Genomic DNA, 27894 nt, shown 5'->3' on the forward strand with positions numbered 1-27894 from the left:
GTTGTCATTTTTGAGATTGCACACAAGTACTGCATTTTAAACTCTTTTGTTAACTAGAGTACTACTGTATGATTCATCTATCTCACTTATGTATATTTATCCAAAGAATGTGAGAACACTATTCAGAGAAATATATGAACCCCCATGTTCATTGCAGCATTACTTACAATAGCCAAGACTGTGGAAACAGTCTAAGTACCTATAAAAGGATGAATGGATAAAGAAGATGTAAGATACACACACACACACACATAATGGTATACTAATACTACTCAGCTATAATAAAGATGAGATCTTCTCATTTGGAACAACATGGATGGACCCTGGGAGTATTATGCTAAGTGAAAAGTGTCAGACAGAGAAAAGACAAATATTCTATGACTTCACTCATATGTGGAATTAAAAAAAACTAATAAAAACCAAAAACAAATACATAGATACTTAGAGAACATAGTAGTAGTACCAGAGGAGAAGGCACAGTGGGGAGGGAGGATAAAACTGGTAAAAGGGATCAACGTATGGGAACAAATGGAAAATAAATGATTGCAGTTACATTAAGTTCCCAGAATAGACAAACCTACAGAAGTGTAAAAGCAGTTTAGAGTAGGGAGGATGGGAAGACTGGGTAGAGTGGAAAGTGATAAAGCATATAAGATGTTTTCCTATCTTTGTCTTTCTTTGTTTCCCTTCCTTCCTTCCTTATCAAGTACCTTCAGTACTCCAGCATGGATCTTCATGTTGGAAATGCAGTGTTGAAAAGAGACCTATACTTTGTTTCAGTAAGTTTCAGTCAAGTGCTGCTGTCAAATAATAAACAAACTGGTGAATTACCATGAGAAACAAAAACTGGTGAGTGTTGGGTGAATAATTAAAACAGGATGGTATATACAGGGACTAGATGGCACCTGTAGAAAGACTGGGAGAAATGACCCATTTGAGAAAGTGAAAATACAGCAAGAATCTAGAAGACAAGATAGAACAGCAGTGAGGTATGAGGAGGAACCTCTAGGCAAAAGTCTTTATTTAAAGGCTGGTATGCATGTGCTAAATCGTTTCAGTTGTGTCCAACTCTTTGTGACTCCATGGACTGTACCCCTCCAAACTCCTCTGTCCATGGGATTCTCCAGGCAGGCAAGAGCGTTGGAGTGCGTTGCCATTCTGTCCACCTGGGGATCTTCCTGACTCAGTAATCAAAACCACAACTCTTGTGTCTCCTGCATTGGCAGGAGGGTTCTTTAACCACTGAGTGCCATCTGGGAAGCCTGTTTAAAGGCTTGAAAGTGAAAGTCGCTCAGTCATGTCCGATTCTTTGTGACCCCATGAATATACAGTCCATGGAATTCTCCAGGCCAGAATACTGGAGTGGGTAGCCGTTCCCTTTTCTAAAGGATTTTCCCAACCCAGGGATGGGACCCACGTCTTCACACTGCAGGCGGATTCTTTACCAGCTGAGCCACCGTTTAAAGGCTTAATGTTGCATAAATGTGAGCACTGAATTAACATGTGTATCTTTGTGAGCAAGAAAAATGGAAGGGAGCAGAACTTTTTCTTCTCCCAGTTCATATTCTAAAATGTGCCCTTAAATAGATAAATTCTAATAGCAAAATAATTTATTGTAAATATTGCCTAATATAAAAGGGAATAAAGGCAACTTAGGGTTAGTAGAAGGGAATGGGTTCAGTATGACATGTGAAGTGTTTTCCTGTTTCCTTATTGATCTCTCTCAGCCCCATTTTCTTTCTCAAGTGACTGGCATATTTGTTTTAAACTGGTTTACCTATGCCTAAGTCCCCACTCCATCTGCCCCTGAATTTCTCCTCCTTAGTCTCTACTCATCAGAGTGCCTCTATCCTTCCTATCAAAAATTCAAACCATGTAGCATTCACACTTTAGCAGTTTAGCTTTGAAGTAATTTGTTCTTTTAAGTACTGGTCATAAATTGCTATTGAATCAGAAGGACTAGCCCTACATATAAAGTTCTTCTCACCTCTGCTCCCTAATCACATCTAGTCCTTTAATGTTAACCCTGCTTCCCCATGAACTTATGTCTCAAATATCTGAGGACCCATAATGAGAAGTCTTCACAATTCTTCCAAAAAACTTGTAAGGAAAAGCAGCAACAATGAATTCCTATGTAAGATTTTCTGAAAGGACGGAGTAGAGACTTTATGTTTTAAAGTGTTTCCAGAGTGGTAGTAATCCCAGATCTTGTCTGAAAATCAAACTATATAATCTGTAGAAAAGAGAGTCACTTTCATTCAAGGATACTGGGGAGACCAGTAAAATCTCTTTTCAGGGACTAAGTGGCACACAAAACTAACCAACCAAAAAAGGAAACAGCATGAACTGAGTACATAAATTTAAAATTTTTACAAAGATTCCTAAGATCTTCAGATTTCCTAGATGGTTCTAGTGGTAACGAATGCACCTGCCAGGAGACATAGAGATGCAAGTTTGATCCCTGGGTCAGAAAGATCCCCTGGAGGAAGGCATGGCAACCCACTCCAGTATTCTTGCCTAGAGAATCCCATGGACAGAGGAGCCTGGTGAGCTACAGTCCATAAGGTTGCAAAGAGTCAGACACGACCGAAGTGACTTAAAACACATATCTTCAATATTGGTATTATCATATTATGAATCAACTGTGCCTACTGTGTTACAAAAATTTTTGGAAAATTGAGAACAAAAAATCCACTGGAAAGGGAATTATGTTAGATAAATAATAAATCATTCAGACTGCAATACAGAGACAGAAAAATGGAAATTAGAGGAAAATAGAGTGGAAAAATCTACCTAACAACTAACTGGAATTCACAAGAAGAGGAGAAAGAATGGAGAAGAGCCCAATATATGGAGAAGGAAATTTTTCTGAGGACGGGAAGATGCCACTTAACAGATTCAATCTGCTCAACAATCCCAAGCAGGAGAAAAGGCAAAGAATTTCATAAAAAGCATGAGAAAATTCTCTCGTGCTATTTATAATTAAAAGAAAACAGGTAAAATGAATTTAATTAAAAAAGAAAATAAAGGCAACAACCCAAGTTAATACCAAGAGTAGAATGCTCTGGCCTTGATACATCTGTCCAGAGCCCGTGTGGGTGGGCTGGGCAAAGTCTCAAAGACAAAGGAGGGTCAGAGGAGTGGTTTTTCCCACGATTGAGGGTGTTTATCCTCAAAACCCTCACTTGAATCCGATAATCCTGAGTCCTTCGAGGACATGTAATGCACATCACCGCGGTAGTCAGTGTCCGAGCGACGACGTGACCCCACGAACTTCCGGGAAGTGCAATTGGTCCCCGTTCAGCTCATGTTGTGACAGCTCGGATACAGGGTATTTTAGGAAATACAGTCCTGGACAAGTGGAAGCTAAATACTCAAGAGCAGTACAAGCCGAGCAGAGTGGCAGCAAAGTTTTGAATGACAGATCTTCGGCTGGCAGAGGCCACTTCTTGTCCCGCACCAGCAAGTCTGCCCTTGTTCAAGGAGGAAAACGTCTGTACGAGCACAGAAATGACCCAAAAGACGTTTCACGGCCTCGTAATCTTCTGGGAAACATAGGTTCCCGGTTTGGGCTCTCATTATCTTCACAGCGCTTGTAGACGCTGCCGTTGGTTTCGGGAAGCGGAGTTCGCCACAGACGACTGTTGTCTGCATCCTTCCGAGGGGGTCGATCCCAGTGGAGTCTTTAGGCGGTGTAATTTCTCACAAAGCCCAGCCCGTGGTCTCGCGGTGCTCCGAGATCGCGCGACCGCTGAGCCTCCTGGGAAGTGTAGTTTTCCGGAAGGCAACCGTGCGACTCACCGGCAACTTTTCTCCTTGAAGCGGAGGAGTCTGAGAAGTGCCGCCCGGACCAGTGCTACGCCTGGGGCTGCCCGGCGTTTGTCTCCGACCCAGCAGCAGTATTCAAGGTCCTGGAATCGCGCAGGACTCTGGGCAGCACCGTTCCGGCGAGGCAAGCGGCCTTTGTTCGCTACAGCTACGCGGCGCGTCAGGTACGCGGAGGTGCCCGCAGTGGACGGCTTCGGTGCTGGTGAGGGTCTGCTGAGGGGTCAGGCAAGTGTGGGTGCGGAGAGGGTGGCGGGCGCTGGGTACGACCGCCATAACTTCTCAGGTCCCAGAGTCTACCCCGCGGTGTGAGCCCAGGCAGGCCCTTGGCTCCTCTGGGCCTCTGTCCTGCTTTGTAAAAGGGGAGTAAGGATGGCGCTTACCTCTAAGAGCTGTTGTAAAAAAGGAAATGGGAGAGTGAGTGTGCGTTATACGCACTGAAAGAAAAAAAAAATTGTGTAAACCCTAAATTGCTTCAGTGTTGCCGAGTTTCAGTTTTTCTCATCGTTTATCTAAAAAAGAAATCTGGAATAATGTGAATGCCCACCATGCATAGTGGTAAAGATCGAAAGAGCTCGTATTTAACATTATTATTACTGTTGTTTTATGAGTCGGTCATTTATATACGGGCTGCCCAGGTGGCTCAGCGGTAAAGAATCCACCTGCCAATGCAGGAAACGCAGGAGACACCCCCCGCCTAACTTCGATCCCTGGATAGGGAAGATCCCCTAGAGAAGGAAATGGCAACCTGCTCCAGTATTCTTGCCTGAAAATTTACATAGACAGAAGAGCCTGGCGGGCTACAGTCCATGGGGTCCCAGAGTTGGACACGACTGAGCGCGCACATACACACACACACTCACACTCTCATGTATATATGATAGTTGATGTACACGTAGATGCCACCTGGTTACCTCTTGCCAAGGAACACATTGTTAATTCAGGGAAAGGTTGGAACCCTAGAAAGTGATTCCCAGTGGGATCCTCCATGCAGGTGTGTCCTGAGCTGCAAGATTGCGAGATACACCTGATTTGTCATGACTGCTTTTTCCTGTTTTGATCTGCCTTTTCAGGCACTGCCCTTCTATAAGAAGAGAACCTGGAAAGAGGACTGTGTTGACTATTGGAAATTGCAAAGTCATGTTTCAGGTAAGTTGATTTGTCCCCAAATCTTCCTAAAACACCTACTTACCAGGACTCTTGAGTGTTTGCTTTGCCTCTCCTACCAGTTCCCACCTCACAAAGTTCACTTAGGGATTGGATCTTTGATTCCTTTCATTAAAACAAAGCATGGAGCCTGCAAAACTCCAAAGTATTTTCTCTCAGTGCTCTTCTTTTCTATCAGCTTTCTGCTAGAAGCCTCTGAAGAGTCTTGAGCAAAACTTTTTTAAAATTATGATTCAGAATTCAAGTTTGGAATTTTAGGTATTTACTTTATGGTTGTTTAAGTTGTATCATGTGGTGTCTATTAATGGTATATGTCAGTATTTTCAGTTATTCAAGTCAAGAGATGTTTGGAGTCATCCTTGAGACCTCCCTTTCTCTTAAAATTCACATTCAGACACTGTAGTTAGATCTAAAATATACATAGTATATCTACACAATCTGACCATTGGTTACCACATCACTACCACTACCACTGCCTCCCTGGTCCAAGCCACTTAGGTTATTGCAATTGTCACCTTGCTGGAATTCCTGCTTCTGCCCTTGACCCTCTTCAGTCTTCACAATACAGCTGTCACAGTGATCCTCTTGTTATATAAAATCCTGTCATTCCTCAGCTTAAAACTCTTTGGTGACCCTAACTCAGAAGTCAGAATTGTGTAGTGACAAAAAACTTTGCACAGTTAGGCTGTCTTATTACTTCCCTGATTTCATCTTCCATCTGTTTCTTTGTTTTCTGGGAGCTCCAGCCACACTGGCTACCTGCTTCCAGGCCTTGGAAGTTGCTGTACCATCTGCATGGAATATTCTTTACCTAGATATATACAAGCTTGCATTCTGACCTCCTTTGTATCTTTGCTTTGTAGTTACTTTCTCAGTAAAACTTCCCTGAACACCTATGTAAAATTGTAGTCACCTTCTCTCGACTAATTGTAGTCACCTTCTCTCGACTATCACTTCTACTCCTCCATCATTGTGTTGTTTTTCATAGCACTCTCCTGATGGCTCAGCAGTAAAGAACCCACCTGCCAATGCAGGAGACACAGGAGTCATAGTTTGACCCCTGGGTTGGGAAGATTCCCTGGAGGAAATGGCAACCCACTCCAGTGTTTCTGCCTGGGAAATCCCATGGACAGAGGAGCCTGGTGGGCTATAGTCTATAGGGTCTCAAAGAATCAGACATGACTGAGCATGCATGCACACACATCACTCCTAGCTGATACACTCTGTGTTTGCTATATGCATATGCTCATTGTTTATCTCTTCCTACTGGAAAGGATATTTTTTGTTGACTGTTTTATCTTTAGTAGCCAGAGTGGTATCTGGTATAGCCAGATACTTGGTAAACAGTTGTTGAATGAAGGAGTGATGAGAAAATGATGGGAAAGAATCATGGAGTGGAAATGAAACCTGTATAGGAAAAGGTATGAGTGGCAGATATGCATGTTGGGAATGTTAGACAATTGAAATTGAAATAAGTCTTTTTTTTTTTTAGGTAAAAGCTGAAGTGAACTAATTGCCAAAATCATTCATTGACTTATTTTCTAAACACTTAACAAATAACTGTTAGGAGATTCTTACATAGGTTTCTGTCATTGGTACACAAGATTTCATGATCTCATGCAGTACTGTCAAAGAGAACTTTCTATAGTGGGGGAAGTATCCTATTTGTGTCCTGTCCATTGTGGCAGCCACCAGCCCCTTATGACTGTTAAGCACTTGAATCATAACTGGAGTGACCAAGGAACTGAATTTTTATTTAAATTTAATTTTAATTAAATTTTATAGCCAAATACAGTGGCTACTATATTGAACAATACAGGACTGGTATAAAAGTAAATCATAAAAATTAAGGTATTTATTTAATATCTAAGTTCTAGGGACAGAGGTGAATTAGCATCCCAGGTTGCTGGGACACTGAAGGGGAAGAGAGAGTTGAAGCATCCCTTCCTGGAGTTGTCTAGGTGGCCCATAATACCAGGGAGGCAGAGGTGGAAGTGGAGTTATACCAAACTGAGAGAACACCTTGAGTATAGGTAGAGAGGCCTAAGAGAGCCTTTCAAGAAAATGCAAAAATTTTGTGCAGCAATGGTTTACAAACAGGGTTGACTTTGTTCCCCTTAATCCCATTCATAAGACACATTTTCCGGAGAAGGCAATGGCACCCCACTCCAGTACTCTTGCCTGGAAAATCCCAAGGACAGGGGAGCCTGGTGGGCTGCCGTCTATGGGGTCGCACAGACTCGGACACGACTGAAGCGACTTAGCAGCAGCAGCAGCAGCAGCAGAGACATTTTCAGCTGTTAAAATGGGGGTAGGGAGTGGTTAAGGGGAGTTGCTACTAGTATCTGAAGGGTCGAGGCTAGGGATGCTATTCAACATGCTAAAATTCTCAGGACAGCCCCCACAGCAAAGAGTTGTTCAGCTTAAAATGTCAGTAGTGCCAAGACTGAGAAACTTTGATTTAAATAAAGATCAAAGAATATGCTAGAGTATGTGGGGTTTCTTCTTTGGACTATTAATATTATGATATTGATTAATATCAAAACTTAAAATATGAAATGTCTTTGCATTGGTAGAATAAAACATGGTGTTTTTTTTTTTTTTCTTTTTTAACTTTACAATATTGTATTGGTTTTGCCATATATCAACATGAATCCGCCACAGGTATACATGGGTTCCCCATCCTGAACCCTCCTCCCTCCTCCCTCCCCGTACCATCCCTCTGGGTTGTCCCAGTGCACCAGCCCCAAGCATCCAGTATTGTGCATCGAACCTGGACTGGCAACTCGTTTCATATATGATATTATACATGTTTCAGTGCCATTCTCCCAAATCATCCCACCCTCTCCCTCTCCCACAGAGTCCAAAAGACTGTTCTATACATCAGTGTCTCTTTTGCTGTCTCGTATACAGGGTTATTGTTACCATCTTTCTAAATTCCATATATATGCATTAGTATACTGTATTGGTGTTTTTCTTTCTGGCTTACTTCACTCTGTATAATAGGCTCCAGTTTCATCCACCTCATTAGAACTGATTCAAATCTATTCTTTTTAATGGCTGAGTAATATTCCATTGTGTATATGTACCACAGCTTTCTTATCCATTCATCTGCTGATGGACATCTAGGTTGCTTCCAAAAACATGGTGTTTTATTCATTTAATATAGTGTTGACTTTTCAGTTTGGCTTATCAGGTAAGATTTGTAAAAGCTGATCATTTTAAAGATCACTGTGGAAAACAGGAAAAGATGGACATTTTCTCAGTTCATGTGATAAGGCTAGTATAACCCTCATACCTAGCTAAGAGCAAATACAGATGGGAAAAATAATTTCCCCTGGTGCCAAAGGGAGACCTTCTCCCCTTTCCTTTTCTTAAGAGTGTTTCCTTGAGAAAAATATGTAACTCTGTATCCTTTCCCCTGTCCCTTTGAGATGTTTATAAATCTTTTCAAAACTAAATAAGCCTCTGCCAATTTTACAGAGCATTAAAGTCTTCTTAAGGGCATTGGTGGCACTAGTGGTAAACAACCTGCCTGCCAATGCAGGAGACATAAGAGATGTGGGTTCGATTCCTGAGTTGGGAAAATCCCCTGGGAGGAGGGCATGGCAACCCACTCAAGTATTCTTGCTTGGAGAATCCCATGGACAGAGAAACCTGGCAGGCTATGGTCCATAGGGTTGCACAGAGTTGGACATGACTGAAGCGACTTAGCATGCCTGTGCAAGGGCCTTGGAGACATCCCTTTGAAATCCATCAGCAGAGGAATGGATAAGAAAGCTGTGGTACATATACACAATGGAGTATTACTCAGCCATTAAAAAGAATACATTTGAATCAGTTCTAATGAGGTGGTTGAAACTGGAGCCTATTATACAGAGTGAAGTAAGCCAGAAGGAAAAACATAAATACAGTACACTAACGCATATATATGGAATTTAGAAAGATGGTAACAATAACCCTGTGTACGAGACAGCAAAAGAGACACTGATGTATAGAACAGTCTTATGGACTCTGTGGGAGAGGGAGAGGGTGGGAAGATTTGGGAGAATGACATTGAAACATGTAAAATATCATGTAAGAAACGAGTTGCCAGTCCAGGTTCGATGCATGACACTGGATGCTTGGGGCTGGTGCACTGGGACGACCCAGAGGGATGGTATGGGGAGGGAGGAGGGAGGAGGGTTCAGGATGGGGAACACATGTATACCTGTGGCGGATTCATTTTGATATTTGGCAAAACTAATACAATTATGTAAAGTTTAAAAATAAAATAAAATTAAAAAAAAAAAAAAAAAGAAATGAAAACATGAAGGAAGATGCACTTCTGTCTCCCTATCTGTATGGGAGTTTAGCCTAGACTTCTGGCTCCAGGTTCTAACTACCTGCTTGTCATAAAGATAATGAGTTTTAAATTTTTTCTTTGGAGTAAAGGCACTTAACACAGAGGGCTACCCCAATTACCAGGTGAATTTAGGATGAATTATGTGTTGCAATAGTTCATCCTAAATTCACATGTAATTGCAAAGTGATATCTCCAAGGCCCTTGTGCATGCATGCTAAGTCTCTTTAGTCATGTCCGACTCTGTACGACCCTGTAATGGATTGTATCTGACTGACTTTATAAAAGGGTGAGATGTCTTTCTGTCCTTGCAGTCTCATTAATTATTAGCTATTATTATTATGAAGTACATTACAGTCTGGTTTAATGCTTTCTCAGTAATAAAACTGTTCTCTTTTTACACGATAGAGAGGATTTTTCAGCTCAGTAGATTTGATTGGTTTTTAATTTCCCCAACACCAGACAAAGGTAAATTCTCTCTTTAAAACCAAACATCCAAATGAAGTAATATAGTATTGAATCTATAGTTGGAATGAAAAATTTACAGTAGCCAAACAATGTCTGTTTCACCAATGAAAGGTAGTAATAATGACATTTTAAATGCACTGAAGGAAATTCAACCAGCTCCATATTCTTGCCATGGACAGGAAAAAAAAAAAAAGGAAAGCCCTTGGACCGAGAAGCCTGGGGGGCTGCAGTCCATGGGAGTCACAAAAGGGTTGGACACAACTTAGGAGCTAAACAACAACAAATGTATATATGTTTTTTCACATATTTTAATTTGACTAGCCAATAAGTTATGATTGAACATTTAAACTTTTTCTAAAATTTTTCCACTTTAAATAATACCATGAATGAGTACTGTTGGCAAGAAATGTGTTTTCTTCATAGGATATTTTCCTTAGGATGTGTCTTATTTTTTCTTTGCTCTTCCTTTAAGGTTCTGTTCAAGGACTACCACAAGGCATGAAACCATCCTTCAGTCCTTTTGCTCAGGAGTCTCAAATTATTTTAATTATAGATTATAAGGGTTAATTATATACCATAAATGTTTTTGCTTTTTGTTTATAAAGTGGTTATATATATGATTATGTGTTTATCTTTAATATAAAGATGTCTTTTTTTGAGCGTATTGGATTCTTTTTTTTAAACTTAATTCATGTTTTATTACTTGGCACATAAGCTATGAAAAACAAAACTAAGCACTTGACTAAATGCTGTCAAATGTTGAATGCTGAATTTTAAAAATTTTATAATTCTGTTCCCTACTTTTCTGAAGCAGAGTTCTTATATTTGTCTCTTACCCTTATTGTATAACAGTGCCAAGCACATAGTTATCCAATTATTACTTAGATCAGATTCTTGATCATTGTGACAACTGCTGGAATCTTTTTCCCTTTCTTCCACACCAGGGTAATTTTACCCTTTAATCAGTGACAGAAGAGGCCTGGGCTATGGTTGAGCCTAAACGTGTTTGCTGTTTCAGGTGACATTTAGTGATGTGGCCATAGACTTCTCACATGAAGAGTGGAGATGGCTCAATTCTACTCAGAGGAATTTATACAAGGATGTGATGGTCCAGAATTATGAGAACCTGGTATCCCTAGGTAAGCATATCTTTTCCTCCCCCTCAATGGAGATCTTCCATCTGCCACTGTGAATTGCTAGAGATCCTCTTTAGTAAATGGCTGAATTTTTGTTTCACAGTCCTAAGGACATGTATAGTTTGTTGTGTCCTGCCTGAAGCTTATCATCCCATTTCAGTGAACATCCTTCAGATCTTTCTTTGGTCCCTTTTATGGTGATGGTCTCTCCATGTAGACCACAATTTAAACAGTGTTTTTTTCTAATATTTTTCCTGCAAGCAGGTCTTTCCATACCTAAGCCATATGTGATTGCTTTATTGGAGGATGGCAAAGAACCTTGTATGGTGGAGGAAAAGCTGTCAAAAGATACATTTCCAGGTAAGTCGTGGTGAATCAGGAAACAGAGATCTTTGGTTAAAGATGCTTGTGTAAAGTATAGAGGCATTTTAGTGTATTTTAGGGATACTGTTATCAGAGATTCCAGACGTAACAAAATCTTACGTTTTGAGGGATGCTTAGATTTCTAAATGACAATTCCTCTACCCTAAATTATTATCTTTCTGTATTACTCATCTGATCAAAAATGGAGGGTTTTGCCATCATTGTAATCCAAATTGTTATTTATTTGAAGTGAAATAAGGCAAATTATTCTTTTATATGTCCATGTAAGGAAAAATATACAAATGGTTTTGGGCTAAAAAAGCTGTCAACTAAATGGAAAATCACTTTACCCCTGAGGCAGAACTTCAGAGATCAAGAGTGAACATAAATGCTAAAGGAAGTAAGGGATATATAAGAAGGTTTCTAACAGTATTTTCTGTCAATAAATATTATGAGTTCACACAGATCCTACCTAAACTCACAAAGGTTAAATCTTTCTGAGCCATAAAGAGTATTTACATTATTTTGTCGTCATTGTAGCTATTTAGTGCAGTGCTGTACATTCTCCATATTAAGCATACTAATCTGACAGCAATTGAGATTAATCAAAGTTTGGAGAACCAAGGCTAAGATAAAATGTAGTCATTCATATAAGTATAGACACAAAATGTTGGCTTGGGATCCAGAATGCCTTTTGCATTTTCTTTGATAGTTTCATTTTTTTTCCCCACAGACTGTCTATGTATTAATTCATTTCCCTTATTACACTCAGTTCCTGCCTCTATGAGCTGTTTATATTCTCTGTGCTCCATTTTAACTTTGTTCAGAAATCATTGAATATATGAGAGTTGTCAGAGCTATGTGTTTTCTTGGCACTGGGGAGAATGACTTTATTTTTTATCCAATTCTCCTGTTTCTAACATAGAAGTTTCCTTTCAAGAAGTTCAGATAAAGCAGTGTTTTGCTCTTTTGATATATTACAGATTGTAAAACAAGATGGGAAAACAAAGAATTATCAATGAAGGAGGATATTTATGATGAAGATTTACCCCAAATGGTATTAAAGGAAAAAACTATACAACAAAATCATGAATTTTCAAATTTTAACAAGGACTTGTATTATATCAAAAAGTTCAAGGGGAAGTATGAAAATCAAGTAGAGCATTTCAGACCAGTGACCCTCACCTTTAGAGAAAGTCCCATTGGGGAAAGTGTTTACAAATGTAATGCATTTAAAAGCATTTTCCATTTAAAGTCTGTTTTTTCTGAACCACAGAGAATTTCTGCTGAAGGGAAGTCACATAAATGTGATATACTTAAGAAGAGTTTACCAACAAATTCAGTTATAAAAAATGAGAATATCAATGATGGAAAGAAACTTCTGAATTCTAATGAAAGTGTAGCAGCCTTCAGCCAAAGCAAATCTCTTACCCTTCACCAGACTTTGAATAAAGAGAAAATCTATACATGCAATGAATGTGGGAAAGCCTTTGGCAAACAATCAATCCTTAATCGGCACTGGAGAATTCATACAGGAGAGAAACCCTATGAATGTCATGAATGTGGGAAGACTTTTAGCCATGGCTCATCCCTTACTCGACATCAAATAAGTCACAGTGGAGAGAAACCTTACAAATGTATTGAATGTGGAAAAGCCTTTAGCCATGTCTCATCACTTACTAATCATCAAAGCACTCACACTGGAGAGAAACCATATGAATGTATGAACTGTGGAAAGGCGTTTAGTCGCGTTTCACATCTCATTGAACATCTGAGAATTCATACTCAAGAAAAACTCTATGAATGTCGAATATGTGGGAAGGCATTCATTCACAGGTCATCTCTCATTCACCATCAGAAAATTCATACTGGAGAGAAACCTTATGAATGTAGAGAATGTGGAAAAGCCTTTTGCTGTAGCTCACACCTTACTCGACATCAAAGAATTCATGCTATTGAGAAACAATTTGAATGTAACAAATGTCTGAAAGTCTTTAGCAGCCTCTCATTTCTTATTCAGCATCAGAGTATTCATACTGAAGAAAAGCCCTTTGAATGTCAAAAATGTGGGAAATCCTTTAACCAACCTGAATCATTGAATATGCATTTGAGAAACCACACTAGATTGAAACCATATGAATGCAGTATATGTGGGAAAGCCTTCAGTCACAGGTCATCTCTGTTTCAACATCACAGAATTCATACTGGAGAGAAACCCTATGAATGCATTAAATGTGGGAAGACCTTCAGCTGTAGTTCAAACCTTACTGTACATCAGAGAATTCATACTGGAGAAAAGCCATATAAATGTAATGAATGTGGGAAGGCATTTAGCAAAGGCTCAAATCTTACTGCCCATCAGCGAGTACATAATGGAGAGAAACCCAGTAGTACAATAAGTGTGGAAAAGTCTTTAGGCCATATGAGTCACTGTGTGTATGAAAGATCACATAATAGAGAAACTGCATAAAGGCAGTGTTCATCATACTATACTGTAGCTGTAGATCTTCTTGGATTCAAAATCAGAAAATCTATACTGGAGAAAATGTAATGAATATGGGAAAGTCTCTAGCAATGATATAAGCCTTATTGTTTATCACAATTCACACTGTAGAGAGACTATGATGGCAATAAGTGTGGGAAAGACTAGCCAGCATTAATCCCTTAGTTGACATAAGTAAATCCACACTGGAGAAAAACCCTTTACATGTAACAAGTTGGGAAAGACATTAGGCAAACATGAATCTCTTAAGAAACATTACACACATACAGAAGAAAAGCAGTACGAATATAGAAATTTTGGGAAGTCCTTCAGTTAAAATACATCCTTCATTCTCTACATCAGAGAACTCACACTGAAGAGAAAGTTTATGTAAGGAATGTAGCAAAGTGTTAGTTCACTAAGCTTGCAGGCATCAGAAGATTAATGCTAGAACCACCTGAAGGATGTAGGAAGTATGTGTAAGTCTTTCTTTGCAATGATGCTAATTTGTAAACAGTTCTACAGGAGAGCAAACAAGCATAAATCAACATGCATATCATAAAGTAGCAGCATGCATTTTACTCCAGGTCCTACATAAAAAATAGCTAATGGGCATGTGAAGATATATAGTCACTCAGTGAATCCAGTAAATGTAATAAATGAACATTGCAATAGAAGTAAAAAGTGGTATGAATAAAATTTTTCATCTCTAATAAAGTGGTTTTGTGTATGTTGAACTCCTTTGACACACTGATATTTCTTAAGAGTTTTCCACTATTTTTCTCTTGACAAATGAGGATCAGCTTTCCTGTATAGCCTTCGGTGGAAGACCAGCAAACCTAGAAAAAAGTGGCCTGATCTCTGTACTAAGAATGCGACTATTTTGGTGAGGTTAATATACAGTGCATTTCCTGTTGACTTAAATGATGCATTTTAATTTTTACGTGTGCTGTGAGAACCCAACCAAGAAATTACATACAGTGAGGGATTAGAGCAGAGTGGATGTGCTTTTTAGTCCAAATCCTAAAGGATGAGTCCTAATTACAGTGACCATCCATAACTGCAGATTCTGCATCTGTAGATTCAACCACTCACAGTTGGAAGTGTTTTTTGAAAAGGTTTCATCTAAAAAGAAAACTTGGGACTTACCAGCTGTAGGCAATTATTTACATATCATTCACATTACGTTTACAACTATTGACATTGTATTGGCTTTTGTAGTGGCTCAGGGAATACATCATATTAGGTGATGATTTAAAAGTATACAGGAAGATGTGCCTAGGTTATAGCAACTATGCCATTTTATTTAAGGGACCTGGAGCACCTACAGGTTTTGGTATCTGTGGAGGTGAGGGAGTATGTTGGTCCTGGAGCCAGTTCCTTGCCGATAAAGGACAACTGTAGGTAAGGCACATGTGCTCTCAAGGATCATTCTAGGCAAAGCAGACCAGCAAGTTCTATCATGTTTGATGCAGCTGAAATGCATTATGTAGTGTCTAGTTTCTAGTTTTGTGGCTTAGGTATTACTGCTGGCAGCAATACTAATAAAGCATCAGTTGTTTCCCCATCCCTTGATCATTGTTATGGAGGGTTGGAATTGAATAATCCAGAGCCATTCCCACAACTTCTGCAGCCTGCTCACCAATTTTGATAGCACTAGTATCCTGCATCATAGCTTCTGGAAATATTTAAGAGCATTTTTGTTTTTTACACTGAAGCTTGACAGATAAATATAGTTTCTAAGCAGGGTGGCTTCAAATATTCTAAATGGAATAGACTTACTGGCTTCACAATTTCTTGTGACTGGAGAGGTTATAGAGATCAGTGATGGATTTTACAGACACTGTTGGAAGTAAACGGCATTTAAATGCAATTTATGTTTCTGGTTTTATTCTCTATGGCATTTGATAGTTGTAAGTAACAAATTTTAAGAAAGGATATTATATCATTGATACAAGTCTGGTTTGGGATGAATGATAGGGTTTTCAACTTTAAATAAAATACTCACCTACTCTGGTATGTGCTACTTTAATGGAAAGCCAATAGGTGAAGGCACATTCCATATCAATTCTCAGCAGATATAGTGGGTTTGGAATGGGATTTTTAATATTAAGCAGAGATTTATATTTCCTCTGATTAGTTAATACGATTTTGACATTCTATGGAATGTTGAAGGATCTTTGAGAGGTTTATAATTAAAGGAGCACAGGATGGTATCAAACAAGGATAAGAACATTTATGATTATGGATGGACTGGCCCCTACATGTATATTTAGTTGTAAGATAGTGGCAGTAGCTTTTTGTTTCTCCCATGCTCTGCCCTCTATTCTCCCAAGCACTGATGCCAAAAAGATGAACCAGTCCTTTAATCTCCCAGATTTTATTTGCTTTCACTACATACAGGTTCATGCCATCTTACTTTGTTATAAGATTCATCCAGATACTCATACTTTTTCATTTAAAAAGCATGAGCATACATATCATAATATTTTGCAATTCTTAAAGTGCCTTCACAGTGATACTGAACAAGGAAAAGAAAGCCAGAGACTTAAAGATAGCGAAGGTTTTAAGGAAGCAATAAGAGTATATACCTTGTTACAATAAGATTTGAGCCGAGATCGTCCTGATGTTATAATATCACTAGTGGAGAATCATGCTCAGTCTTACTCAACCATTTCTTGAGCATCTACTGCAGTCAAGGTAAATAAGACATGTTCCATACAATTTAAGAGCTCAAAAGTGTGTGTGTATGAACAGCATAGGCTCTGGAGTCATGTTACCTGGGTATAAATCCAAGTTGTGTGTATATTGACTTTGTACAGCCTTGGACAATTTACCTTGCTGTGCCATCTGTAAAATTATTTTGTCTGTAAAATGATATCTCAGGATTATGATGAAGATTAAGTAGGTTAATTGGTATAAAATGCTTTGTACCTCAAAAGCATTTAAATATTAGCTATTGATTTCATCATTTTCTTCACATGACTGCATTATTCTGGTCTCAAATGTCACATCTTCTAGTGGGTTTTCATAATCACTTGTCACAACTTACTTATTGATTCACCTTTTGGTAGCTTTTACAAGACACTCCCATTTCCTTCCAACAAATCTTCCTTTGGTAACTGAACCATCTTGCAGGAGAATATATTTATTATCCAAAATACCCTGAGGAGACAAGAACACAGCATGGCTACAGGTAGTTGGGAGGGTATACTACACATGTGTTTTGGAGAAAGAGCAGAATGAAAGAGTCTTCAGATCCCTGTATGGAGTAGAGTAAGGCTTTACCCAGTATCAGAAGCCTAAAGGACTTGAGCATGACCTCTCAGTACAAGGTCCTCTGGGTTGAGTGCAACTGCCCTCACTGTTCCTGAATGGAGGTTCAGTTCAGTTCAGCTCAGTCATGTCTGACTGTGACCCCATGGACTGCAGCACACTAGGCTTTCTTGTCCATCACCAACTCCCAGAGCTTGCTCAAACTCATGTCCATCGAGTCAGTGATGCCATCCAACCATCTCATCCTCTGTCATCCCCTTCTCCTGCCTTCAGTCTTTCCCAGCACCAGGGTCTTTTCCAATGAGTCAATTCTTTGCATCAGGTGGCCACAGTATTGGAGATTCAGCTTCAGCATCAGTCCTTCCAGTGGATATTTTGGACTGATTTCCCTTAGGATGGGCAGGTTTGATCTTGTAGTCCAAGGGACTCTCGAGAGTCTTCTCCAACACTACAGTTCAAAAGCATCAATTCTTTGGTGCTCAACTTTATGGTCCACTTGTCACATCCATACACGACTAGTGGAAAAACCATAGCTTTGACTAGATGGACCTTCATGTTATTGAAGATCATTGATGCCTGGAAAGTGAGAGTAGCTTCAATAACCTTGGGCTTGTCAGATGTTGCTAGAGACACTTGTGCAGTCATTCATAAAGATCCTGAAAGAACTAAGGCACATATCACAGCACTTTGTGGGAGGCTAGCTTTGTGTTTGACACCAAAGAAGAGTCACACACTGTCTTTTAAACAGGATGCAATTATGTCAGAGAAAAGAAATGTCTATGATTTCACTGATGAAAGACAATGACAAAGTTGTGTGGCTTGAGAGACACAGAAAGTAAGCTCTGGCATTAGAGATTAACCAGGAAAAAATATAATGGCAACAAACAACATTGTTATCAGCAGTGGTTAGTTTCATGGCTATGTATGGTGCACTGTATACCTGCACTGTATGCTAAGGACTTTGCAGCATTCAAGCAATTAAATTTCCCAGTTCTAGACCCAAATTTCCAAGTTTGAATCAGCCTATTGATACTGGCACTTGCTTTCCATTAATCTAAGGAAATTTACTTCTCAAGTTTTGACTTCTGCACCCAAACAGAAATAGTTTCCATTTTATCAGATGGTTTTGAGAATTTACGCATAAAGCAAACAATGGAGTGCCTGGCACATGTAAGTCATTCAGTGTGTTTTTCTTACTTTTATTAATCCTCCCACAGACTATTATATAAATATTATAATCATTTTTATGACACAGTCAGCAACCTGAGACTCAGGCAGTATTAGCAAATATCCCAGAGTCACACATCTCAGGAACATAGGCTGAATTTGTAGATCTAGTGAAAGGCATGCAGTTACCTCCTTGGCAGTATTGTGTCTCAGAAGACCAAAATTCTTCTGGCAATCACACAGATCTTCTCATGCCTCCTTGAACAAAAAAATATTCCCTTAACCAAGTATTCCCTTTGATTCATTCAGCCTAGAATGTCTCCAATATATTCCAGCCAGAGAGACTAATGTCTACCTTACAAAGTTCATTGTAGTGTCTGACAACAATTCCTCAGACAATAATGAAGAAAATGAGGGGTAAAGAAGTTATAAGGCATTTGAAAATGATGAACAAATTGACAGAAGTTCCTCCGATCCAGTAATTAAATGTAAATGGATTAAACTCACCAGTCAAAAGACAGAGAGTGGGAGATTTCAATACCCTACTTTCAGTAATGGATCGATCAACCACACAGAAGATAAGTAAAGAAACAGAGGACTTGAACAAATCAATTTTAAAAATCTAACAGAGAAGTGACACTCTACCTGAAAACTGCAAAATATACATTCTTCTCAAATGAACATGAAACATTCTCCCTAAATTATTGTATCATCACACAAAGTAACTTAAGTGACTGCAACAGGATGAAATTAGAAATGAATAAGGAAAACTGGAAAAATCACAAATGGAAATTAAAGTGCACACTCTTAAACAACTGCTATGTCCTGAAAATTCATATGATGAAATCCTACTAGCCAATTGGATGGTGTTAGGAGGTGGGGCTTTGGGGAGGTGCTTAGGTCAGAGGGGTGGAACCCTCATGAATCAGATTAGTTCTCTTATAAATGAGATCTTACAGAAGATATTAAGAAGAGGTGGCAAGAGTACACTGAAGAACTGTACAAAAAAGGGTCTTAATGACCCAGATAACCATGATGATGTGATCACTCACCTAGAGGCAGACATCCTGGAATGTGAAGTCAAGTGGGCCTTAGGAAGCATCACTAAGAACAAAGCTAGTGGAGGTGATGGAATTCCAGCTGAGCTATTTCAAATCCTAAAAGATGATGCTGTTAAAGTGCTGCACTCAATATGCCAGCAAATTTGGAAAAGTCATCAGTGGCCACAGGACTGGAAAAGGTTTCTTAATTCCAATCCAAAGAAGGGCAATGCCAAAGAATGTTCACACTTACCACACAGTTGCACTCATTTCACATGCTAGCAAGGCAATGCTCAAAATCCTTCAAGCTACGCTTCAATGGTATGTGAACCGAGAACTTCCAGATGTACAAGCTGGATTTAGAAAAGGCAGAGGAACCAGAGATCAAATTGCCAACATCTGTTGCATCATAGAAAAAGCAAGAAAATTCCAGAAAAACATCTACTTCTGCTTCATTCAGTTTGTTGTGACTATGTAGATCACAACAGACTGAAGAAAATTCTTTAAGAGACAGGAATACCAGACCACCTTACCTGCCTCCTGAGAAATCTGTAAGCAGGTCAAGAAGCACAATTAGAAGCAACAATAAACTCATTCAAAATTGGGAAAAGTGTATGTCAAGGCTGCATATTGTCACTCTACTTATTTAACTTATATACAGAGTACATCATGTGAAATGCTGGGCTGGATGAAGCACAAGCTAGAATCAAGATTCCTGGGAGAAATATCAATAACCTCAGATATGCAGACAACACCACCCTAATGGCAGAAAGTGAAGAGGAACTAAAGAGCCTCTTGATGAAAGTGAAGTGTGTTAGTCACCCAGTCGTGTCCAACTCTTTGCAACCCCATGGACTGTACTCCACCAGAATCCTCTGTCCATGGAATTTTCCAGGCAAGAATACTGGATTGGGTTGCCGTTTCCTTCTCCAGGGGATCTTCCCAACCCAGGGATCAAACCTGGGCCTCCTGCATTGCAGACAAATTCTTTACTGTCTGAGCCACCACAGAAGCCCAATGAAAATGAGAGAGAGAAAAAGCTGGCTTAAAACTCAACATTAAAAAAACTAAGATCATGGTATCCAGTCCCATTACTCCATGACAAATAGATGGGGAAACAATGGAAACAGTGACAGACTTTATTTTCTTAGACTCCAAAATCACTGCAGATGGTGACTGCAGCCATGAAATTAAAAAATGTTTGCTCCTTGGAAGATAAGCTATGACAAACATAGTGTATTAAAAAGCAAAGATGTTACTTTGCCAACAAAAGTCTGTATAATCAAAGCTATGGTTTTTCCAGTAGTCATGTATGGATATGAGAGTTGGACCGTACAGAAGGCTGAGCACTAAAGAATTGATACTTTCAAACTGGGGTGCTGGAAAAGACTCTTTAGAGTCCCTTGGACAGCAAGGATATCAAATCAGTCAGTCCTAAAGGAAATCAACCTTGAATATTCATTGGAAGGACTGATGCTGAAGCTGAAGTTCCAATTCTTTGGCCACCTGATGCATAGAGCTGACTCACTAGAAAAGACCCAGATGCTGCAAAAGATTGAAGCCAGGAGGAGAAGGGGGCAGCAGATGAGATGATTGGATGGCATCACCAACTTAATGGACATGAATTTGAGCAAACTCCAGGAGTTAGTGAAAGACAGGGAAGCTTGGCGTGCTGCAACAATGCAGCGATGGAACAACAACTGTCTAGCCCATTTTGCCACTAAAGGACTCATTGAGAAGTCTGCAACCAGAAAGAGAGGCTGACAATCCGGGCACCCTGATCTCAGGCTTTCAGCATCAAGAACTGTGAAAAATAAATTTGCTTATAAGCTACCCAATCTTTTGTATTTTGTACAGCAGTTTGAGTGCACTAAGACAACAATCCATGGGTCAAAGAAGAAAGCAGAAATTAAATCAGAAAATACTTAAAGACTAATGAAAATGAAAACACAACATACCAACATTTAAGGTACAGAGCAAAAACAGTGCTAGGAGGGAAATTTGTAGCAGTAATCGCCTACATAAAAAAGCAATCAAAAATCAATAACCTAACTTCTGCCTTCAGGAACTATAAAAAAGACAAACTTTGGCCACCTCATGCGAAGAGTTGACTCATTGGAAAAGACTCTGATTCTGGGAAGGATTGGGGGCAGGAGGAGAAGGGGATGACAGAGGATGAGATGGCTGGATGGCATCACCTACTCGATGGACGTAAGTCTGGGTGAACTCCGGGAGTTGGTGATGGACAGGGAGGCCTGGCATGCTGCAATTCATGGGGTCACAAAGAGTCGGACACGACTGAGCGACTGAACTGAACTGAAACCAAAAGCTACAGAAGGAAGAAAATAACAAAAAATAGGGTGGAGATAAACCAAATAGAAAGTAGAAAAACAAAAGAGAAAATCAACAAAACCAAATACTGGCTCTTTGAAAAGTTCAACAAAATTGATAAACCTTTACCAAAACTGACAGAAAATACAAATAACTAAAATCAGAAATGAAAATGGAGATATTACCACCAACCTTACAGAGATAAAAAAGAATTATAGGACAAAATATGAACAATTATATACCAACATATTAGATAAATATGAAAAAATGGAAAAATTCCTTGCAAAAGAAATTAAACTGACTCAAGAAGAAATACAAGATTTCCACAGACCTATAAGAAGTAAAGAGATTGAATCATAATCAAAAACATCCTGACAAAGAAAGCTTTGAACCAGACTGCTACACCAGTGAATTCTACCAAGATTTAAATGAAGAATTAACACCAGTCCTTCTTAAACTTCAAAAAACAAAAACAAAACAAAACAAAAGAACTGAAGAAGGGAAACCCTCCTTAACTTGTTCTATGAGGCCAGTATTATTCTGATACCAAAGACAGATAAAGACATCACAGGGAAAGATAATTACAGATGAATGTCCTTTATGAATACAGATGCAAAAATCCTCAACAAAATATTAGCAAATTAAATCCAACAGCATATTAAAAGGTTTACTCACCATAAGCAAATGGAATTTACCTCAGCAATGCAAGGGTGGTTCAACATAAGAAAATTAATCAATGTAATCCTTCCCATTAATAAAATGAATGGGAAAAAACCACTTACTCATCATGATTTATGTAGAGAAGACATCTGGAAAACCCAATAACTTTTCATGATGAAAATGCTCAGAAAACTCAAAATAGAGGAAAATTTCCTCAACATGATAAAGTTATTTGTGAAAAACCTACAGCTAAAATCATACTCAAAGGTGAAAGACTGAAAGCTTTCCCCCTAAGACCAGAAAAACACAAGGAAGGATACCTGCTTTCACAGTTACTATTAAGCATTGTACTTGAAGTTCTACCCAGAGCTATAAGACAAGGGGGAAAAAAAGTCATCTAAAGTGGAAAGGAAGTTGTAAAATGATCTCTCTCTCTCTTTTTTTTCTTTTTGCAGATGACATGATCCTATACATTAAAAATCCCAAAGAATTCACAATGACTAATAAAGCTAATAAATGAATTCAACAAAGTTGCAGGGAAAACTAACACCCCAGAATCATTAGTGTATTTATAGAACAGCAATGAACAACCCCAAAAGAAAATTAGGAAGCTCCTTGTATTTTACAACCATACCTACAAGAATAAGATACTTAGTAATAACTCTAACCAAGAAGGTAAAAGATTTGAATGCTGGGAAAAAAAAAAATAGTTGAATGAAAATAAAGACCTACATAAATGGAAAGATGTCTCATGTTCAAAATAAAATAGGAAGTCTTAACATTGTTAAGATATCAATATTACCCAAAAGATAACACAGATTTAATGCAATTTTTATCAAAAGCCCATTTTTGCAGAAATGGGAAAGAATTCCCAAATTCATATGGAATTTCAAAGGGCCCCAAATAATTAAAAACAATCCTTTAAAAACATGTATACCCGTGGCGAATTCATGTTGATGTATGGCAAAACCAATACAATATTGTAAAGTAATTAGCCTCCAATTAAAATAAATAAATTTATATTAAAAAAAAAAAAACCTTCAAAACTTAACAGAATTCCCTGGTGATACAGTGGATAGGAAATCTGCCTGTCAATGCAGGGACACTGGTTGGATCCCTGGTCTGGGAAGATTCCACATGACACAGAGAAACTAAGCCCCTGCAACCACAACTGCTGAGCCCACACTCTACAGTCCACATTCTACAGCCCACAAGCCGCAACTACTGAACTCACGTGAGCCACAACTACTGAGACCTGCGTGCCCTAGAGCCTGTGCTTCACAACAAGAGGAATCACCACAATGAGAAGCCTGTGCAGAGTAATGTAGAGTAGCCCCAACTCACCACAACTAGAGAAAGCCCATGCACAGCAATGAAGACCCAGAGCAACCAAAAATAAATAAATAAAAAGAAGTGATAACTCAGTACACATGAAAAAAAAAGTCTGGCACTAACATAAGGACAGACATACAGACCAAAGAAATAGAAGAGACAGCCCAGAAATAAAACCTCATATATACAGTCAATTTTCAACACAGATGATAAGACCATTCAAGGGGAAAAGACAATCTTTGAATAAACTGCAGAAGAGGAAATACTATTTCATTCTATGGTGCCAGAATTGCCCTGACACCAAAATCAGACAAAGACACTACAAGGAAAAAAACAGAAACAAAAAACTATAGACCAACATCCCTTGTGAATATGGATGCAGACATACTCAGAATACTAGTGACAGACACTTCTCCAAAATATATATATAAACGACTAACCATGGAAAAATGGTTGGCATAATTAATCATTGCTGCTGCTGCTGCTAAGTCGCTTCAGTCGTGTCCAACTCTGTGCAACCCCATAGATGGCAGCCCACCAGGCTCCCCTGTCCCTGGGATTCTCCAGGCAAGAACACTGGAGTGGGTTGCCATTTCCTTCTCCAGTGCATGAAAGTGAAAAGTCAAAGTGAAGTCACTCAGTCGTGTCCTTTTACTCCTAGCAACCCCATGGACTGCAGACTACCAGGCTCCTCCATCCATGGGATCTGCCAGGCAAGAGTACTGGAGTGGTTTGCCATTGCCTTCTCCGAATTAGTCATTAGGGAAGTGCAAATGAAACCCATAATAAATTGCTTCTTGGCTTTTTGACTAAGATTGAATACAAAACCACTACCAGGATGGCTATAGTAGAAAAAAGGGCACGGGAGGCAAACAAGTGTTGGTGAGGTTGTGGAGAAATTGAAACCCATTGCATTGCTTATGGGAATGTAAAATGGTAAAACCATCATGGGAAAAACTATGGTGGTTCCTCAAAAAGTTATATATAGAATATTTTCTGTCAATCCCAAATATATATTCAAAATACTTGAAAGCAGGACTCAATTGCTAAGGATTCAGATAATCATTCACAGATGTTTATACCAGTATTATCTGCAATAGCCATAAAGGCAGAAAACAACCCAAATTTTCATTAATAGATTAATGAATAAACAAAATATGGCATGTACATATAATGAAATATTTTTCAACCTTCAAAGGAATGGAATTCTAAACAGTCTACAATAGATGCACCTTGGAAACATTATGCTAAATGAGATTAAGCCGTACACAAAAAAGGCAAATATTGTATGATTCCATTTATATGAGATACCTAGAATAGGCAAATTCATAGAGAAATAAAGTAGAAATAGGTTACCAAGGACTTAGGGCAAGGTGGGAGTTACTGTTTAATTGATAGAGTTATTGTTTGGGATGATGAAAAGCTTCTGGAAATGGATAGTGCTAGTGGATGTACAACCTTGTGAATGTACTTAATACTATTAAATTGTATATTTTAAAATGGTTAAAAATCATAAAAATTTATTATATCCTGCAATAAAAAATGAAAGAAAAAACCCCAATATATAATACATAGTTAGCCTTTCTTATTCTTGTGAAATTAGATGCTACGTCTTTGATTCTAACAGAAGTATGGCAACAAGGAGAATCCTAAGCAAATTATCTAAATCCCATGTAAGATCATGTATATTTCAGGGTGATTTTCAGACTGCCACAAACCATAACTGCTAGCTTTTATCTCCAAAAGAGATACTTTTGGAACTGAGCTAACCTATCTCTATTAGGGCCCACTAGTAGACAAGTTAATGGAAATTACACAAAGTTTCTAAGTGCTCACAGATTACATTGAGAAAAATCTAACTTTCTGGAAGGGTGGCAGGTTCCAATTTGTAAAGAATTGCTTCATTGTTTATAATTTTATTTCTCCTTTAAATTTTTCTTTGTAAGAATAATAGTCTCATACAGGGATTACTCAATAATTAGTATTTATATGAGAAAATAATTAAGTTTACAATCATTTGTTGACCTTAGTTTGTTATATTATGTAATGGTTTAAATTTTGTAATTGATATGGAAAATTACAACCCATTTCCTGGTTGTAAATATTATGGGAATTAAGGCAATAAAATAAGACTCAAGACATAGACACCAGAAATGTTCAGAGAATATCTGAATTTTTAAATAAGTGAATGGATCAGTAGTTTACAATATGTGGCCCCTTGACCAGCAACTTCAGCATCACCTGGAAATCTATGAGAAAAAAAATTCTCAGGACCTGGCAGAGAGGAATATCTGAACAAAGTCCTGATAACTGGACAGACCGGGCTTTAGGGAGGGAAAGAAGGTCTGTTGGGTAGAGCTAGTTTAGGATGGCTGGGAGAGCATTCACAACAGAGAGGGGAGGAAATGGAGCCTAAGATATCTTTCTGGATATAATAGGGGTTTGGATTTCCTAAGAACAAACGGGCACCCTCCCAATGCCCCGGGGACAGACGGGTCATTAAAAAGGGAACAAATGCTGGGCATGGCTATGGTACACTGAAGAGTGGATTCCACCTCCAGGAGTTAGTGTTGCAGGCATCCAGCTTGTACTGCAAGGTCTTCCAGTTTCTCCACAGGAGCCCAGAACCAGAGATTTCAGAATCTGTGTAAAACTGCACAGATTTCCCATGGTGGAAACTGATTCATATTAAAACAAACAAACAAACATAAAAAACCCTTTGGGGAGCCTTAACCCACACCCCTAGGCCAGATGTAGACTCCCAGGTAGTACCTGGTTAAAGACAGAACTGACAGCTTGGTGCTACAGGCAATCCAGTTATACTTCCACATATCAGACCAACAGAAGTAGAAGAAGGAAGGATAGAGATTATTATTTGTAATTGTACAGATAAGGTAACCTTGATAAAGTTTCATTTTATTAAAACATAAAAGCTGATCACAGTGATCACTTGAACACCTAGGAGACATGTATGAGGACAGACCCACAGGCACCAAAATGCAGAGAAATAAGAGAGATCTTGATGGCCCTTCTGAGGATTTCACCTTTCATAGGCATTGCCAGAGTTGTCAATTTATGTAACTTTTTTGGTAAGAATGTCAGTGTCCCTACTAAAATACTTACAGAAATACAAAAATATTTCCAAATCACAATGTCTGACATCCAATTAAAAATAAACAGTGACACACAGAAGCAGGAAAATATAACCTAAAATGAGAAGAAAAATCAATCACTTAAAACAAGGCACAGATGAAGCAATTATACCCTAATAAAAAAAATTTTTTTAAACAGGCACAAAACACAAAAAGATGCTCATCACTGCTAATTATTGGGCTTCCCTTGTGGCCCAGCTGGTAAAGAATCCATCTGCAATGAGGGAGACCTGGGTTTGATCCCTGGGTTGGGAAGATCCACTGGAAAAGGGAAAGTCTACCCACTCCAGTATTCTGGCCTAGAGAATTCCATGGACTGTATAGTCCATGGGGTAGTAAAGAGTCTGACATGACTGAGTGACTTTCACTTCACTTCACTGCTAATTATTAGAGAAATGCAAATGAAAAATACAATGTGGTAACATCTCACACCTGTCACAGTGGCTATCACTAAAATGTCAACAAATAATAAATGCTATATAGAAGAACAGATTTAAATGCTAATGAGACAGGCTTGCTTACAAGGCTGTTGGCAAATGAAGCTATATAATGCAAATGGCTTTCAAAGCCTGACTTTGAATTATTCAAGTATTACACACAATTGTGCTATTGTGTGAATGCCAAGGGCAACTAAGTACAAAACCCCTAGTGTTGTCAAGAGCCCCATGTCCAGACTTGAAAAGAAAAATCTGAACCATATGACAGTCCATTGTAGGTGGAATAAAAAAGTTTGAGTGATAGCAGAAACATTATGGGACTTGTTCCACAACTGCTCATCCAAGAAACTGAATGCTATTTCCAGTGCAAAAACCTTGCCTCCAAGGTTTAATTAATTTTGGATAATGCCCCAATCCATTGCCATGAAGAAGTTGAAAATGCCCACTCCAACCTAGATGTTCTTTTCATGCCCCTAAATTCTATGTTATCCAACCATTCAATCAGAGCATAATAAAAGCACAACCTAAGGGAGCTTTATAGCAAAACTCTCAACACCAACAAAGAAACCACGAGGATGGACTACTGGGTGTCTGTCAGTATATGCACTGTCACTGTGTTGGCACAACCTGGGATAATTAATAAGCAGACTACTATCATTAACTGTTGGGAAAATGTTTGGCTAGACTGCCTGAAATTTTTCAGACTTAAAGGTATT

At 38.8% G+C, this 27894-nt stretch overlaps 2 protein-coding genes across 3 annotated transcripts in view; one reads left to right on the forward strand and one right to left on the reverse strand.

Annotated features, from left to right (window-relative positions):
* The first annotated feature begins 3780 nt into the window (after nucleotides 1-3780).
* On the forward strand, nucleotides 3781-14496 carry ZNF181 (zinc finger protein 181). Its single transcript, NM_001076549.1, is given in 5 exon segments — nucleotides 3781-3992; nucleotides 4899-4974; nucleotides 10821-10941; nucleotides 11203-11298; nucleotides 12285-14496. Coding segments are annotated over 4 exon segments (1713 nt in total). The 5' UTR covers nucleotides 3781-3992; nucleotides 4899-4965; the 3' UTR covers nucleotides 13772-14496.
* Nucleotides 14497-16144: 1648 nt separating this feature from the next.
* Nucleotides 16145-27894, reverse strand: part of ZNF599 (zinc finger protein 599) — a 28431-nt gene continuing 16681 nt past the window's right edge. The window contains exon 5 of one of the 2 annotated variants that reach the window (XR_009491153.1): nucleotides 16145-18481. The gene's annotated coding sequence lies outside the window, so the exon portion shown is untranslated. Of the gene's footprint in view, nucleotides 26797-27894 lie in introns of both variants that reach the window. The other variant, XR_009491152.1, reaches the window with a different exon arrangement.

This window comes from Bos taurus, chromosome 18, assembly GCF_002263795.3.
Source record: "Bos taurus isolate L1 Dominette 01449 registration number 42190680 breed Hereford chromosome 18, ARS-UCD2.0, whole genome shotgun sequence".
Classification (NCBI taxonomy): Eukaryota; Metazoa; Chordata; class Mammalia; order Artiodactyla; family Bovidae; genus Bos; species Bos taurus.